Raw genomic sequence first — 17461 nt, 5'->3', positions numbered from 1 at the left:
GGCCAAAGTTTGTTTTTTGAGAGAAGTTTTTTGTTTTTTTTTGAGACCAGGGCTCACTCTGTTGCCTAGGCTGGTCTTGAACTCCTGAGCTCAAGTGAGCCTCCTGCCTCAACCTTCCAAGTAGCTGTGACTACAGGTGTTCACCACTGCAGGAGTTATGAAGTTTTTTTTTTTTCTTTCTTTCTTTTTTTTTTTTTTCTTGAGATGGAGTCTGGCTCTGTCGACAGGCTGGAGTACAGTGGCGTGATTTCGGCTCACTGCAGCCTCTGCCTCCCAGGTTCAAGGGATTCTCCTGCCTCAGTCTCCCAAGTAGTTGGGACTATAGGCGCCCGCCACCACACCCGGCTAATGTTTTGTATTTTTAGTAGAGATGGGTTTCACTGTGTTAGCCAGGATGGTCTCAATCTCCTGACCTGTAATCTGCCCGCCTCAGCCTCCCAAAGTGCTGGGATTACAGGTGTGAGCCGCTGCACCCAGTGAAGTTTTGTTTTCTTATGTCATCTTCTGTTTTGCTGCTTATTTCTTGGTTTGATCATTTTTATTGTTTGTAGGCTTTCTTTCTTTCTTCTTTTTAATAAAAAAAAAAATAGAGATAGGGTCTCTTCACATGGCCCAGGCTAGTCTCAAACTCCTGGGCCCAAGCAGTCCTCCCGCCTCAGCCTCCCAAAGTGCTGGGATTACAGGTGTGAGCCCCCATGCCCGGCCTGTTTGTAGGCCTTCTAAAGGTAGACCAGTTATCCATGTAAGGAGGAGGGGCAGAATTACTTGGTCTTAATTCATAAATGGGCAAGTCTGTACTATTGGATATTCTTCACCCCTTTGCTTAACCACATGCAGTGTGGCAAGGCATTGCTGTTGGGGCTGGACATATTTTTCCCCTCTTATCTTCACAGAAGCCCTGCAGAAGTAGCCTTATCACTATTTTGCAGATGAGAAAAGTGAGACTCGCAGCATCTCAGTGAGTTGCCCAGGCCCAGCCATACAGCCCCTTGGTCCTGTGTGGGATTTCTGCTCAGATCTCTCTGGTTTCCGACCACGTGCTCTCTACGCCATGCAATGCTGCCTGTGCCATCAGATTCTCTTCAACTGTGAGCTGAGTCTTTTCCAGAGGCTCAGTTGGCCCTTTGAATGTTTGCTTTAAACTCCTTTAGCCAGGACAAATGCTAATTGTTTGGTAGGAGACACTCTTCATTTGTCTAGAATCTTCAGATCATTAGGGGAGAGGAGTGTTTTAGATGAGTCCTTGAACGGTGAGTGTATTAACTCACCTGAGTGGAAAGGGTCCCTTGGTAGCAATATCATTCTCCTCTCTGAGAATCTGGTGAACCATGGAGAAAATAATTTTGTAAGTAGGACATGGTAATAGTTAAGCTGCTTGAAAAGCTACTAGCTCCCAGATTTTACTAGGAAATCCTCATCTACTAGTTGGAAAATCTAGTCCCTCCCCACCGCTTCCTTCTTTTTTTTTTTTTTTGAGACGGAGTCCTGCTCTGTCACCCAGGCTGGAGCGTAGTGGTGCGATCTCAGCTCACTGCAAGCTCTGCTTCCTCAGCCTCCCGAGTAGCTGGGACTTCAGGCACCCGCCACCATGCCAAGCTAATTTTTTTTTTGTATTTTTGGTAGAGACGGGGTTTCACTGTGTTAGCCAGGATGGTCTCAATCTCCTGACCTCGTGATCCACTCGCCTCGGCCTCCCAAAGTGCTGGGATTACAGGTGTGAGCCACTGTGCCCAGCCTTTCTTTTTTTTTTTTTAACTCCTTAATTTTTTTGTAGAAATGAGGGTCTTGCTATGTTGTGCAAGTTGCCCCCAAGTGGCTGGGCTCAAGCGATCCTCCCACCTCAGCCTCCCAAAGTGCTGGGATTACAGGTGTGAGCCACCACACCTGGAACTCCTTCCTTTTGTTAGGTTTGAAGGAGGAAATGTCATTTTATTACAGGTGGAGTACCCCTTATCCTGAATGCTTGGGACCAGAGGTGTTTTGGATTTCAGATTTTTTTAGGTTTTGGAATATACTTACCAATCGAGCATTCCAAATCTGAAAACCTAAAATTCAAAATGCTCCAATGAGCGTTTTCTTTGAGTGTCATGTCAGCGCTCAAAAAGTTTCAGGTTTTGGAGCATTTTGGATTTTGGATTTTCACATTTGGGGTGCTAAACTTGTACCAGCAGTCAAATTGTGGAATGCCAAGGTTTTATTCTCATATCCCATGGAATCTGATACAGTCTCACTCATGTAAGGAATTAGGGACATTGCAGCATGATTAGGAACCTGGTTAAATCCCATGATGATGTTCAGAATTAAACTTATGTAAAAAAGGAGATGTGAGTTGGTTTGAGCCTTGGAATTTCTTTCTTTCTTTTTTTTTTTAAACACCAACTCAAACCAGATGGAATTGAACTTCTTTATGAAATCTTTGCACTTCCACTTTGAGTTGGTAAAGATTATTCAGCATAAGCTCACATAATTGGCTCTGCTGGGAATGTGCACAATCTGGATAGTTGGAAATCTAATGGCCTGGAGATACCCTTCTCTTCTATTTTACAGACATGGTAGGTGATAACATCAGAGCAGGTATAGTTCCCATCCTCTAGAAACTGACAATTGAAACTAACGCCAGCACTAATCACATGGTGGATGCTGCAGAGCGCTTCACTCCTCTGCTCTCCTCCTTACAAGAATCCCTGTAGCAAGGTGTCATTTTACAGATGGAGACACTCAGGCTCAGGAAGACCTGGCCCCAGGTCACATTGCTAGTAAGTGGCAGAGCTGCATTCAGAGTCAGAGCTGCTTGACCCACAGCCTAAATTCCTCCTCAGGGCACCTTTGCCTGTTAGGAGGAGGAGGGCAGAAGGAGACTGATGGCAAGCTGATTTATACCTGACGGGTTTGAGAATGGGGAAGAGGTCATGTGCATAGCACCAGGCGCCATAGTAACCGCCCTCTCACATGGCCATCTTCAGTACATCCTCTCTGGCTTCAGTTTCATTTCCCTGGATGTTTAAGGACCAGTACTCTTCATATGACAGCTGAGTATGGCACATGGACTCCTCGATTCAGGTGGGTTCTTCAGGCCCACTGCCACCTCCTGTGGGGCCCAGGACAAGGGTATACTTGAAGGCACATATATGGTATGTGGGATATCGCAAGCTACCAAACTGGGAAATATGTTCTCTCCTCCTATATTGACAAATAGACCTTGATCACGACCTGGAGGGGTGAGCTCTTGAACTCTCTGAGCTCCTGCAGAAATGTAGAGGCCTTTGGAGAGTTGTCTCTGATTTGTACACTTTCCTGCTTCTCCTCCTGCCGCCAGCTCTTTCTGGCCTTGTGAGGAGTCTCGCCCACAGCCTGGATGGATTCTCTGGTCTGCATGCCCGGTTCCACTCTTGCTCCTGCAAACGGCTATCCCTTGGCCACCATTCAGGTCAAGACTTGCTACACTGATGGCACAACCTCTCTCAGAAGGATGGATCCAGAAAAGATACCTGCACCGACCCTGGGAGTGGGTGTGGAGCTTGGGGGACAGGGAATCCTGGGGTGCTGGGAGCCTGGTCTGGTACGTGGGATGTGGACTCCTGGCGGGGCATGTCTCCTTGGTGGTAGAGGCTGCATACCCCGCGGGGTGGGGTGCAGTGGGAGGAGGGCTAGAACAGGCCCTAGGAAGCAGAGGCCCCTTGTCAAGGTTCAAGGGCAGTTCTGGGTTCTCAGCACCAGTGCTTTCCGAAGAAGGCTCGGAGGCAGAAAGGAGAACTGCAGCTATTTGAAAACTGGCCCAGTTACCACTCCTGAAATTGGCGGCTTTTCACCTTTTCTGCAGCCCCTTGTCCTTCCACAGGAGCAGCACGCTACTGTCAGTCATGTTGGTCTCAGGCAGGGCTTCTTGTGAGGGATTGTATCAACATCTGCAGCCGAGGTGGGGAGAGGAGGTGTGTGTAGTTTCTAAAATGCTTCCCTGCAGGCTCTCATCTGCCATCCTGGGGGAGCGACCCTCCACCCATCCCCTTGGACAGGCCTTAAGTGCCTTTACCTGCCTGCAGAGAAATACTAGGAAAATCATTTCTGCCATCGCATCTCTTTAAACTTTAAATCCAGGAATTATGCTCTGAGGACCTCTTCAGAAGAAATTACTTTCCAGCTAGATTTCATGCGAGCACTTTAATTTTGTCACAGTGGCATCCAGCAGCTGGAGGGTCTGTCAGCCATGGAGGTGGAAGTCAGGTGCAGCTGCAGCCGCCGCCGCCACAGAAACAGCCCAGCATGCCCAGCATGCCAAACCTCAAGTTCAGCCGCAGAAGAGGTATGAGTCTAACATCAGATACAAATAAGGATTTCTCTTTATCGATGCAGACACCAGTAGACCCAAGCTGCCTAGGAGGAAAGGTGCTGGGAAAAGCCAGTGTGGAAGGAGCGGTGTGCTATTTTCTTGGCTTCCTTTCAACAGCTGTTAAACCACAGATTTTACACCCTCCTTCCCCACTGGATCTTTCCCCGCAACAGGGCTATTGTTAAAAGACACAGTTGAGTACAAATAGTCTGCAAATTGTGTTAAGAATTTGGTTCTGGAATATGTCACATAACACAAATTATATATGCTGGAAATGTATTTATGAACCTAACATAATTATGCCTATGAAATGTATGTTCTGTACAGGATAACGAATAACTGATCTACCAAGAATCTCTATAGGAAACTAGAGTATTGTTGAACATAATTATAAAGGAAGTAATATGATTTATCATCTATTAAAGAAGCGAAGTACATGTTTCATACCTCACCTCTTCTGTTGCTGGTGGCTGGCAGCAGGCATGGCATTGTTGCAAGGGTCCTCTTTAGTAGCAGAAGTCACAACTGCTCCCAAGTCTTCCTCTGTACAGAGGCAACAGAAGACTCTATAAAGGGAAGTTATCAAGATGAGTACGTAGAAACAGCACCCTTTAATATCAGGCAGAGTGAGATAAAGTAGCTAGGACCTATTTAACTCCATGACCTTTCTCCTAGATCACACATTGTTTGATGAAAATTATACAGGTATGAGTGTGTGTGTGTGTGTGTGTGTGTGTGTGTATATATATAATTTTTTATTTTTTTGAGAGAGTCTCACTCTGTCACCTAGGCTGGAGTGCAGTGGCACAATCTCGGCTCACTGCAACCTCCACCTCCTGGGTTCAAGCAATTCTCATGTCTCAGCCTCCTGAGTAGTGGGGATTACGGGCACACACCACCATACCCGGCTAATTTTTGTATTTTTTGTAGAGATGGGAATTCACTATGTTGGCCAGGCTGGTCTCAAACTTCTGACTTCAAGTGATCTGCCCGCCTCGGCCTTCCAAAGTGCTGGGATTACAGGCGTGAGCCACCACACCCAGTCATATATATATATATGTTGTTTTTTTTTTTTTTTGAGAGGGAGTCTTGCTCTTTCACCCAGGCTGGAGTGCAGTGTCTTGATCTTTTCTCACTGCAGCCTTCACCTGCCAGGTTCAAGCAATTCTCCTGCCTCAGCCTCCCAAGTAACTGGGATTACAGGTGTGTGCTACCACACCCAGTCATTTTGTATTTTTAGTAGAGATGGGGTTTCACCATGTTGGCCATGCTGCTCTCGAACTCCTAATTTCAAGTGATCCACCTGCTTTGGCCTCCCAAAGTGCTGGGATTACAGGCGTGAGCCACCGTTTTTATTTTGAGAAGAAGTGTTGCACTGTTACCCAGGCTGTAGTGCAGTGGTGTGATCATGGCTCACTGCATCCTTGAACTCCTGGGCTTAGGCGATCCTCCTGTCTCAGCCTGCTGAGTAGCTAGGACTACAGGTGCACACCACCACACCCAGCTAATTAAAAAATTTTTTTTTCTTGTAAAGATGGGGTCTTACTTTGCTGCCTAGGTTGGTTTTGAACTCTTGGCTTCCAACAGTTCTCCTGCTGTGGCCTCCCAAAGTGCTGGTATTACAGGCATGAGCCACGAGCCACCGTGCCTGGCCAAAACCAAAATTTTCTTATTGTGTGTTTATTATTTTTTGCTGTATGATCATGAGTATGATGATTGAATGCTGTGTAACCTGAGGTTACTTGGGGATGGGCATTGGATACCTTCTTCATCTGGCAGCCTGCCAAGCAGGCCCATTCCATTTCTCCCTGCCCGTCCCAGCCCCTCTCCCCACTTCAGCCACAAGTACTGAGGGTTGGGATTTGATAGAAACTGAAGAACTGATTCAATATGGAATCTTGGAAGAAAAATTATTTCATTTGTGTGTTATTCTAGTGGCAACTCATTAATATAAGTAGCCTTAATATTATTAAAATTAAATGAAAATCTTTAAATTCTACTAAGTAACTTTAGATCATATTTATATAAAATACATGGGATCATTTTAGAGAATATAGATAGGGAAAAAAATAAACATTATGAAAGGTCTTACCACCCAATATTTTGTCTCTGTCTTCTTAAAAAAAAAAAAAATAGAGACGGGCTCTTACTGTGTTGCTCAGGCTTGTCTTGAACTGTTGGGGTCAAGCAGTCCTCCTGCCTCAACCTTCCAGAGTGCTGGGATTACAGGTATGAACGACCAGCCAGGCCAATTTTGTCAGTATGACTATTAAGATTCACTCTGTATGTATTTAGGAAGATGTGACCATACTGTACATCATATATTTATAATGCCCTCTTTTTATTTATCATCATATAAATATTTGTCTATAGTATTTTAGTAACTGAAGAGTATTTTATTAAGTCATAAACTACCCTGTCCAACATTATGGGACGTGTAGGTGATTTCTACTTTTTTTAATATTAGAAATGATGAAGCAATGAGTGTGTCTTTGTGGATTATTCTGATGGCAGACATTATGAAGGCATTGTGCTGCTTAATGCTTGGGCTGGACTAGATTGCAGTACTAGGGTAGACACTACACTAGGCTGGGGTTGACAGATTCGTTCTGTAAAGGGTTAGGCAGTAAATTTTTCAGGCTTTGTAGGCCAAACTCTCTCTTTTGCTGCTATTCAACTCTGCTGTTGTAATGTGAGAGCAGCCACAGATATTACATAAACAATAAGGGGAGCTGTGTTCCAGTAAAACTTTCTTTACAAAAGCAGGCAGTAGGGGTGTATGTGTGTACACAGAATTAGTGCCTGAGCTGTAGTTCACCAAATTCTGTTCTAGAGGCATCGTAGACTCACAGGCCAGTCATGTCTTAGAGGTTCAATGAAGAGCTGGGATCTTACTACTTTTTCTTGAGGCTGACCATATAGAGTAGAGTAGAATTATTGTTTATGAATTGACAAGCTTAAGTTTCTGTTACGTACATTTAATATTTCAAGGAAAAACCTTGTATTTTGAGAGTCCTGGGATATAAAAATGGCAAAATGTTGAAACCTTTCCAAGTGAGAAATTTTAAGTGTATTTTGCTGTATACAATTTTATGTTCAAACAAACGGAACATGAACGTTCAGACCTTGGTCTCAGGTGTGTTCTGTCTGGAAGGAGAGGAGATGGAGGCCCTTGACTAAAGCTTTCACTTCACATTCTAGAATAGAGGGGTGTCAGACTAGGACTTACTAATGCGCTATTCATCATGCACAACACAGTTTTGAATTAAGTGCATGTGTATTTAGGTATTTTCAAGTCGTGTGCATCTCTTTAATGTGTAAGATCAACATGGGTTTGCAAAACCATGAGCAGGGCAAAGTAGCATCCCCTTTAAAGCCACTCTTGTTCTGAGCTCAGGTGTTACAGATGAAAAACAGCTCTAAATCCCGTTTGCACACTGATACTGTCTGTGGCTTGGGTAAGTCTTTTAGCCTGAGGTTTTTTAACCAGTAATCTGTTAACTGGCAGCAATCCATGGGAAATGCACTTAATTTATTGTGAGTCACAGATTTTGAGGGCGAAAGACAGGATCCCAGGAGAAGACTGGTGGTCTAAGTAGAAAGATTAAAGGAATATCACAAAATAATGCATCTGGAATTTTCAGATATCAAGGAAAGAAAACTCAACAGACCCCTGTTAATGCAGTCGTAGGACTCGAGCATGGAAGAGTTATATAACAACCACATCTTCACTGCAGTTGCTTGGTTTTTTAAAAGGGGATGAAGCCCTCTTCCTCTAAGACAGTGATTCTCAGGAGGGGGAAGGGGTCATTTTTGCCTCCTGGGACAAATTTGGCAGTGTCTGGAGACATTTTTGGTTGTCACACTGGGGTGGGGTGTGTGCTGTTGTCATCTCTAGGTAGAGGCCAGGTATGCTGTGAAGCCTCCCGCATTGCACAGTACAGTCCTCTACAACAAAGGACTCTCCAGCCCCAAACGTCAGTAGTGCTGAGGTTGAGGAACCCTGGTCGAAGGCAATGATGTGAAAAGGGACCTTAGTTAATCTTTATAATGGGGTCTAAATGAGAAAATCCCTGACCTCATTGTAATGCCATATTTCTTCTTCCCCAGGAATTGATTCGTATTCTGAAAAATTAGGTTGAGAAATCAGATTTTTACCTCATTCACTTACAATAGGTTTGATCAAGAAAAGTTTCCACCTGTTTACATTTGACATCTGCTGCTGCCTTACATTATTGCCAAATGTTGTTAATAATTGTTTAAAAATTACCCATTAAGATGTCATCATAAGCCCGGGACAGTGGCTCACACCTGTAATCTCAGCACTTTGGGAGCCTGAGCCAGGAGTTTGAGACCAGTCTGGGCAACATGGCAAGACTCTGTCTCTATAAAAAAATTAAAAAAGTAACCAGGCATGGAGGCAGGTGCCTGTGGTCCCGGCTCCTCAGGAGGCTGAAGCGGGAGGATCGCTTGAGCTCGGAAGGTCGAGGATGCAGTGAGCCTTGTTTGTGCAACTGCACCCCAGCCTGGGTGACAGAGTGAGACCCTGTCTCAAAAAAAAAAAAAACGATGTCATCGTAGTATCATTAGTTGTCGAGCACATAAAGAATGTTTTTCTATACAGGCTCTGTCTCAGCAGCGTTGGCTTAGTCGCTGCTGTAGTCAGAGGTGGTCTGGTATAGGAGATTCAGGAAGTAGACCCCTCAGCACTCGTAATAACAGTGTTTAGATAAACTTCAGGCTGGTTATTTTTCAGCTGCTTTATTGAAAGTGAATAGAGGGTATAACCATATAATGAAATATTATTTAGCAATAAAGAGGAGTGAAGTATACTGATTCATGCTACGACATGTAGCATGAACATTTTATGCTGAGTAAAATCAGACACAATCATGTGATTCTATTTCTATGAAATGTCCTGAATAGGCAAATCTATAGGCCCAGAAAGTAGATTAGTGGTTGCTAGGGGTGAGAGGGGAGGGAATGGGGAGTGGCTTTAATGGATACAAAGATTCTTTGTGGGGTAAAAATGTCCTGGAGTTAGATAGTTGTAGTGGTTTCCTGCCCTTCCTTATGTATTAGAAACCTCTGAATTGTTCAGATGATGGTGAATTTTATGGTATGTGAGTTATATCTCAATTTTTAAAAATGGAAAAAAGAATGAATGGAAGAAATGCTCCTTGTTCTTTAGTTCCCCAGTTATTGCCATCCCATGGCTACCTGTTCATGGGGACACACAAGGTCTTCTGATGGCTCCTGCCAGCGTGCCAGAGGCACCTGGTCCTGCTCCGGCTTCGCCTTGCTCTCTGGCGGGGCTTAGGAGTGGAGAGCTCCTGGCCTGGCTCACTTTGGGCTGTGTTGACTACGGAGCTTGATCTGGAGTTTAGGTTTACATTTTTGCCTAGTACTTTGTTTTTTTAAGTTTCCAGAAACTGCTTCACCTAAAACTTGTTATGGAGCTCTGCTTTCTTTTTGCTTCTTCCTGCTCATTCAGTGGTTGATTCTCTAGCCTGGGACTAATTTGAATGTTAGCACTGGTTCTTGCAGGAATTATCTAGCAGTGAATTTACATGCAGGATGGAGAGGAGAAGTTTATCATAACAGGAGCTACGGGTGAAGGAATAGAGGGAGGTCCTAGAGAAGGAAGCAGAGGAGCAAGCAATAACTTCAGTCAGTCCTGGTACGGTGGCCCACACCTGTAATCCCAGCACTTTGGGAGGCTGAGGCCGGTTCCTGAGGTCAGGATTTTGAGACCAGCCTGGCCAACATGGCAAAACGCCATCTCTACTAAAAATATAAAAATTAGCCCGGGTGCCTGTAATCCCAGCTACTTAGGAGGCTGAGGCAGGAGAATTGTTTAAATCTGGGAGGCGGAGGTTGTAGTGAGCCGAGATCGTACCACTGCACTCCAGCCTGGGTGACAGAGTGAGACTCCATTTCAAAAATACAATAAAATGTAAAAAATAATTTCAGTCAGTGCTCATTTAATTTAATCATTGACTAAAGAGACAGGAGCAGACGCAAGAGGGGGGATGGGCTGGTATTAGACTGTGGAGGTTTAAAATTAGGGGGGAACCCTGCTCTGTGTAGAGTAGAACTTACCATGTGCCAGCTGAAGCTGTTACCGCTGAATTCTCAAAACAGCATTTTGAGTAGGTGGTGGGTGCTGTGTTTTCCAGATGAGGAAACCTGAAGTTGGGAGAGGTTGGGTAACCTCTGTATTCGTATGGCATTTACGTGTGCAGATGCTTTAGCCTCAGGACAATTTTAGACTTCTACCTTGACTCCCAGTCCCTAAAGATTTGATCTCTGTTCAGGCTGAGACTTTAAAAGGGAAACATTTCCAGCTGAGTGAAGACCGATATCATGGATTAAGCCAAAAGACAAAGGTCCGCGTCTGAGCTGGGACCATGAGGAGCTGGAGGCCACAGATGTCCTGAATAGGTATCTGTGTGATGGCAGTGAAAAGAGCCGTAGTATTTACCTTTGTACGGAACAGGTTAGATAAGAGTTGCTGGCTGAACCAAGATTCCACCCTGGAAGAAAATAAGAAGTGTGACAAATCAACCATTGTATTTTATTTTATGTAGGAAGCCCAAAACTGGAATATTAATGCTAAACATGGGAGGCCCCGAAACCCTCGGAGATGTTCACGACTTCCTTCTGAGACTCTTCTTGGACCGAGACCTCATGACGCTTCCTATTCAGAAGTGAGCTCCATATAAACACCTCGACTTGATTATAACCTTGGCACTGCATTGACATGCGTCTCTCAATTCTGTAGTTTCAAACCAGTAAATCGTTTTAATGCGCATCTGGTAATGGTTAAAGCAGCAGCATTGTTTTCTGTTGGATATCAGAAGGATATGATATCAGAAAATTTCAGGGGGAGAGAGCAAATAAGTTAGTGAGGATTCTCCTTGAGCCCTTTGCTCCCCAGAGCCCTGGAAATTGCAGTTGTCTTGACATAGCTTAAGCACCTTTAAAGATTTTTAAAGATGTATTTGTCCTTGGCACTTAACGGCTGATTAACAGTCAGGGAAGCAATGATTATTATTCATTTGTACTATAAATATGGATTGTTGCTGCCCTTCTTTTCCTTTCATCCTTCTTTTCCTTCTTCCTTCTCTCCTTTTTCTTTCAAAATAGATTTTTGTAATGAAAAATTAATACATGCATGTGATAAGAACTACAAATAGTATAAAAGTAATTACAGTAAAAGGCAAATGTCCCTTTCCCCTTGCACTCCCAGTTACCCACCTGGAGGTCAACGCTGTTACATCCAGAAATAGTCTGTGCATATCCAAGTATACACATACACACACACACACACACACACCCTCCCCCACTTTGTTACACAAATGTGAAGGTACTTATGTACTATATTTGAAACTTTCCTTTTTTTTTTTAAACTTAACACTGTATCTTGTTTCATAACATTATATCGATATATAGGTCTGGCTCATTTTTTGATTACTATTTAGAATTGCATCATATGGCTGTAACTTCATTTGTTTAATCCGTGCTTCATGTTGGACAATTAGGTTGTTTACAGTATTGCAGTGAATATTCTTGTGCATACGTCTTTGCTCCTATATGCAAGTGTGTCTATAAGATTAATAGACTTTATTTTTTAAATAAAGAGAAATGTATATACTTCCTTTGTCTTATATCCTAGTTCTCGTTAGGTGTGGGATCCAAATGTGTTACTCTAGTAGCTAGCACACATCCAGGGTTCTCTGCATGGGTATTGTGTGTCCTGAATCTTCAGGGTGTGCTACTGGAACAACTGGTGGAGCACAGCTGGGTATTCCACAGAGAGGGTCTAGCTTTAGCTCCATAATCTACAACAAGAGAGCTGGCTATTGTCAGTGAAAGCTTCTATTTTAAAGGCTTAATCTTAATTTTTTTTTTTTTTTATTGAGTAGAAAACATGTCTTAGGTTGCTAAGGTGGAATAAAATCCACTTACCTGTATGTTAAATGATTTAGTAAGCTGGCACCATTCATCGCCAAACGCCGAACCCCCAAGATTCAAGAGCAGTACCGCAGGATTGGAGGCGGCTCCCCCATCAAGATATGGACTTCCAAGCAGGGAGAGGGCATGGTGAAGCTGCTGGACGAACTGTCCCCCAACACAGGTATGGTGTTTCTTCATTAACGTGTAACTAGATGAGTTCTTTCAAAGTAGTTATGAAATTCAAAACAGTAGTAGATGCTACATGCTTCATGTGTACTGGCAACTCGATTTGTGGTGTTCCTACTTAATACATGGTCATTTAATTTAGGTCTCCAGGCATTATCCCTTGACCTTTAGCCTTTGCTATGACTTCTTACATTACAAGTGAAAAAATGCTAAGGATTTGGGACATGAGTTTCAAAAGGAAGTTCGAGATGTTTGTTAAGTTGAGGTCGAGTATAAGGCATAAGCAACATACCGTGAATAAAAGATGCATACATCATTACGCTGGAAAGAAATCTTTGGGAAATAAATTGAGTCTGCTGCTATTGCTATTTTCTTTTCTTTCTGATAGCTAATTAGAATATTTAGAGCAGTATTAGCTAGCTATCATGGAAGCCACAAGACACTAAGCAACTTACAGTGATGCTGTCAGCTCTCAGGATACCACCATCATAAGGTATTGAAGGTCCTCGTTGGATGTGGCACCAAAAAGAGGATTGTGCACATCTGAGAACCTCTATCCAGAATAATAGTGTGCAGAATGAACCACTAACTGCATGGATGAAGTAAAAATGCCGTATTAAACACATCGAAGACACAGTTGATTGCAGGACAGCCTGTTTTTGTATAATACTAAGACACAAAAGCACTACCAGTTAATTTTAAGACACCATCTATTGTAGACTGGACTGATATGAGAAATGTTAAAACCAAAAACATGTACATCTTAGGACACATGAATTACATTCATTGCAAATATATCTTAGAGCTTTGGGATCAGGATAGGTGTGTGACACTGGGAACCCTCAAGGAGAACAGCTCCACTAGGCAGGACCAAAAGGAGCATTTCACTCTTTGCTGACATCACTGAGCAAGCGTCCACTCCAGCTGCTCTCAGAATCCACTGGTTCCAGTGGCACAAAGTAACAAAGGGTCCTGGCCCCTTCTCAGATCACCTCACATGGAAAATTGTTCAACTGTGCTTCTGCATATTTGGCTTGCTTCCTGCTTTCAGCTGTGGCTCAAGGGCATTTCTTAGGCAGTTCCTCCGTGCATGCCACAGTGCACCTTTAAAATGTCAGCCCTCCATTCACACCTGCTTGATAGAGAACAAACTCCAGTCATTAACAGTTTATCCCGATCAAAGATTTCTTGTGGGCCTGGCTTGGTGGCTCATGCCTGTAATCCCAGCACTTTGGGAGGCCAAGGCAGGTGGATCGCTTGAGCCCAGGAGTTCAAGACCAGTCTGAGCAACATGGTGAAACTCTGTCTACACACACACACACAACAATAACAACAACAACAATAAAAGTTAGCCAGGCATGGTGGCACCTGGAGGCCCAGCTATTTGTGAGGCTAAGGTGGAAGGATCGCTTGAGTCAGGGAGGTTGAAGCTACAGTGAGCCATGATCACACCATTGCACTCCAGCCTGGGCAACAGAGTGAGACCCTGTCTCAAAAAAAAAAAAAGGGTTTATTATGAACCAGATTTGCAATTGCTATGGTCTCTTCAGTGGGAAGAGGAGGCAGAAAGGTTCCCATTTTTCCTGTTTTTATGTTACTGTAGTACCCATCATTATAAAGAGCGCTAGTAAGCATGGGGGTGGGGCACACCCCGGCTGTTTGGGAGGCTGAGGCAGAAGGATTGCATGAGCCCAGGAGTTAAAGCCCTGGTAGAGTTGTCACACTTGAAAAAGGAATAGACAGAAGGGCATCCTTCCCGCCACCTCCTGTGGGGGTACCTCTCTGTCTCCTTCTCATTTCTCCTCCCTTCTGATCCTTTCTTTCCTATACAGTTGTAAAGTTTACTTTTGAACTATGTCTATTCATTTATTTCTATTAAGAAAAATTCTCTTTAGGCCAGAAAATGTGATAATTGTAGACAGATAAACACGTTTCATGCTGTCATTTTTTAGGGAAGTGGTTGTTGCTTGGTAGCCAGTGTGGACATTTTGAGACTTGCGCTGGTTTCATAGAATTGACCAGTTAGCTAAGACAGTGAGTTACATCAGGAAATGGTTTCATGTAGTTGCATTGCAGAAATGTAGAGAATAGATATAGAAATAGATGAGAAGTGTAATCATGTGATGGAAAGTCTAAATCTCAAATATGCTATACAAATTATAGTTTAACTGTTTGGCTTGTAACTGCTTTTAATGACTCGTGAAATAATTCTGTTCTTTACCGGATGCAGTGTGGGTAGGAGTATAGGTTCTTTTCTCTGATGGTCCTGGCTTCCCTGCTCTGGTTCAGGCAGTTTACTTACTTCACTAAGCCTCAGCTAGAAAATGGGGGTGGTAATAGAACCCAACTCCTAGATCCTTGTGAAAATTAAATGAGATAATCCTGAAAGGCATTAACATGACAAAAATTCAATATATGTGAGCTTTTTAATTCATGATTAGCACAGGGTTCATGATCTGATACAAATTAAGAAGCATTTGCTACATATTTCAAACTTTTCTTTCAAAAAATCATGTACAAATCAGACATTTGAACTATTGTACATGCTAAATTAATGAAATTTTGCTGTTTAAAAATCTAGTTTCTCTGTCTTTTAGTAGTTCTTGCTGAAGACTGTTTACATTAGACGGCTGCTCTGAGGGTACCTAGGCTAGGCCAGTGAGTAATGTCTTTTGGGCTCACTCTGGCCAGATGTGCCCATGAGATGTGGCGCTGGTTAACATCAGAGATGCTCCTTCCCGTCCCTGCATCCTTCCAGGGACAGCCAGCCTCTGTGTGAAACCCACCGTGGTGGACAAGGGGCCTTCGTGAACACTGTTTGTTCATTCCTCAGGATATGCCCAGTTGGAGAGTACATTGCCGCTTTTTCTACAATATGTGTTTACAGGTTGTCTTTAGAAAGCATTTAGAAAACATTATCAGTTCTTTCCAGGGTACTTTTCTCTTCTCACTTTAAAATGTGGCCACCTGCCCTGTCTTTATCTGCAAGGGCAGCCCCTCTACCTCGTAGTATGCACGATTTGAGGAACTAACTCCCAGACTCCAGGCATTTAGACTGTAACCTTCAGACACTGGACAGGTGAAAAGAAAATGTGAGAAGCAGGTTGACCTGCAGCACTGGGGATGTCATTCTGATCATTGTATTGTTTCAAAGTAGATTCGAAAGCAGTTTCCACTTGCTTGCTGAACCTCAGCTCAGATCACCAAGAGTTGCTTCAAGGGATTTGGTATTGTAATAGTTGGCAGTTTTTAGCACAAAGCACGTAATCTTTGAACAATTAAGTCATTTGGAGTTTGCTTATGGGATCATGTCCTCTGATATATTTTAACTGCTTGTGACCATTTTATGCAAGGTGGCATGAAATTCATGGCCTGAAAATGGACAGAGCACTAAAGATGATTCTGTTTTACTTCCTTCCTCTTTTTTGCAGTCCCCAACCAGAGACTACTGAGTCTAGCCAGCCTTTCTGTGCACACATGTGCTTCTCTTGCCTAACGGCATTCTGCTTCTCCCTTGGGAATGTGTTCCATTGGCTCATAGTTCTGTGGGTCAAGTTAGGAGGAATGTCATCCTTGTATATATCTATGTATAAATGAGGTAAACTCCCGTCTTTTCCTTCACTTTTAACCTAAATGTTTCTTGTGGCAATTTATGTCACATTCATAGCTGCAGCCCCTGCTAATGCTTTGGACAGTAACATTATCATGGTCTTATTATTACCTGACATTCATGTAGTAATTCTCACTATTATCCCTGAGTGTAAGTTATATGTAATCCTGTGAAAAGACCAGGAAACAAGACCAAGTAAGTTTAGGAAACTTGTAGTTTTATGACTTTATACATGCTTAAGCAATTATGTGGTGTGGATGTTTTTGAACTACACGAAAGGAAGATGCGGGAGGATAAAGAAGATAGAGGAGGATATTAGTGAAAGGACAGGGAAGGGACAGGGAAAGAACACGAGGATATGCAGCAGGCACGGGCCGTTTAGGTACCAAGAACAATGGCTTTCAATCCCACGTGGCACCTCCAAATTAAGCACTGTTTTATATGTGTAATGAGGAGAATCATTTTCATCATTTGTTATCAACGAATTTTTTTACATATCCAAGAGCACTTGCTTTTTTTATACATGTAAACGAGTTGGCCTGGGGTTTCAGGGAACTGGGTAATAGGAGCCAGGTGAGGGGGTTTCTGGGAGGAGTGAGAAGCATGGTTCGGGAGACCCAGGCTCTAATTCCAGCTCGACCACCTGCACGGTATGGCTTTGGGTAGTTCAGTTAACCTTCAGAGTCTCTGTTTCCTTATCTGAAAAATCAGGTTTAAATGATTAAAAAAATATGGCCGGGCGCGGTGGCTCACGCCTGTAATCCCAGCACTTTGGGAGGCCAAGGCAGGTGGATCACAAGGTCAGGAGATTGAGACCAGCCTGCCTAACATGGTGAAACCCCGTCTCTACTAAAAATACAAAAAATTAGCCAGGTATGGTGGCGGGCGCCTGTAGTCCCAGCTACTCAAGAGGCTGAGGCAGGAGAATGGCGTGAACCCGGGAGGTGGAGCTTGCAGTGAGCCAAGATCACGCCACTGCACTCCAGCTTGGGCAACAGAGCGAGACTCTGTCTCAAAAAAAAAAAAAAAAATTAAAAAAAATAATGCCCAGTGTCTACCATAGTATCTGGTATGCAAGAGGAAGTTATATTTTAGAATAAGTGTTGTTTTTTCCTCCTTTCTCTTGAGGCTTTCTTAGGCCAGCCAAGAACAGAGAATTAGGAAGAGAAGTTTGAGTTTTAAAAACCACTGTGCAGTAAAGGTGTGAGGGTGGGGTGCTGATCGCAGAAAATCGTGGTTAAAAGTCCACATACCAGCTGAAGAGTGGATACGATCCAAGGAATATGCTAAACTTGCCTCCGCCGTCAGTGCCATAGGAAATTCCATGAACTGTTTTTTGTTCTGGGCATTGCATTACGTTCGGTGACTCTGAGGAATCT

General features: G+C 43.4%; 1 protein-coding gene across 1 annotated transcript in view; it reads left to right on the top strand.

The window, feature by feature from the left end:
• FECH (ferrochelatase) overlaps window positions 1-17461 on the top strand; it is a 45786-nt gene that overhangs the window by 7126 nt on the left and 21199 nt on the right. The window contains exons 2-4 of the mRNA XM_011949250.1: window positions 4174-4300; window positions 10918-11037; window positions 12319-12467. Of these exons, the coding sequence (XP_011804640.1) occupies window positions 4174-4300; window positions 10918-11037; window positions 12319-12467 (396 nt within the window). The remainder of the gene's footprint in view (window positions 1-4173; window positions 4301-10917; window positions 11038-12318; window positions 12468-17461) is intronic.

The sequence above is a fragment of the Colobus angolensis genome, unplaced genomic scaffold, assembly GCF_000951035.1.
Source record: "Colobus angolensis palliatus isolate OR3802 unplaced genomic scaffold, Cang.pa_1.0 Scaffold108, whole genome shotgun sequence".
NCBI classification, from domain to species: domain Eukaryota; kingdom Metazoa; phylum Chordata; class Mammalia; order Primates; family Cercopithecidae; genus Colobus; species Colobus angolensis.
The sequence above is the reverse complement of the archived record's forward strand: the minus strand, read 5'-3'. Positions and strand labels throughout refer to the sequence as shown.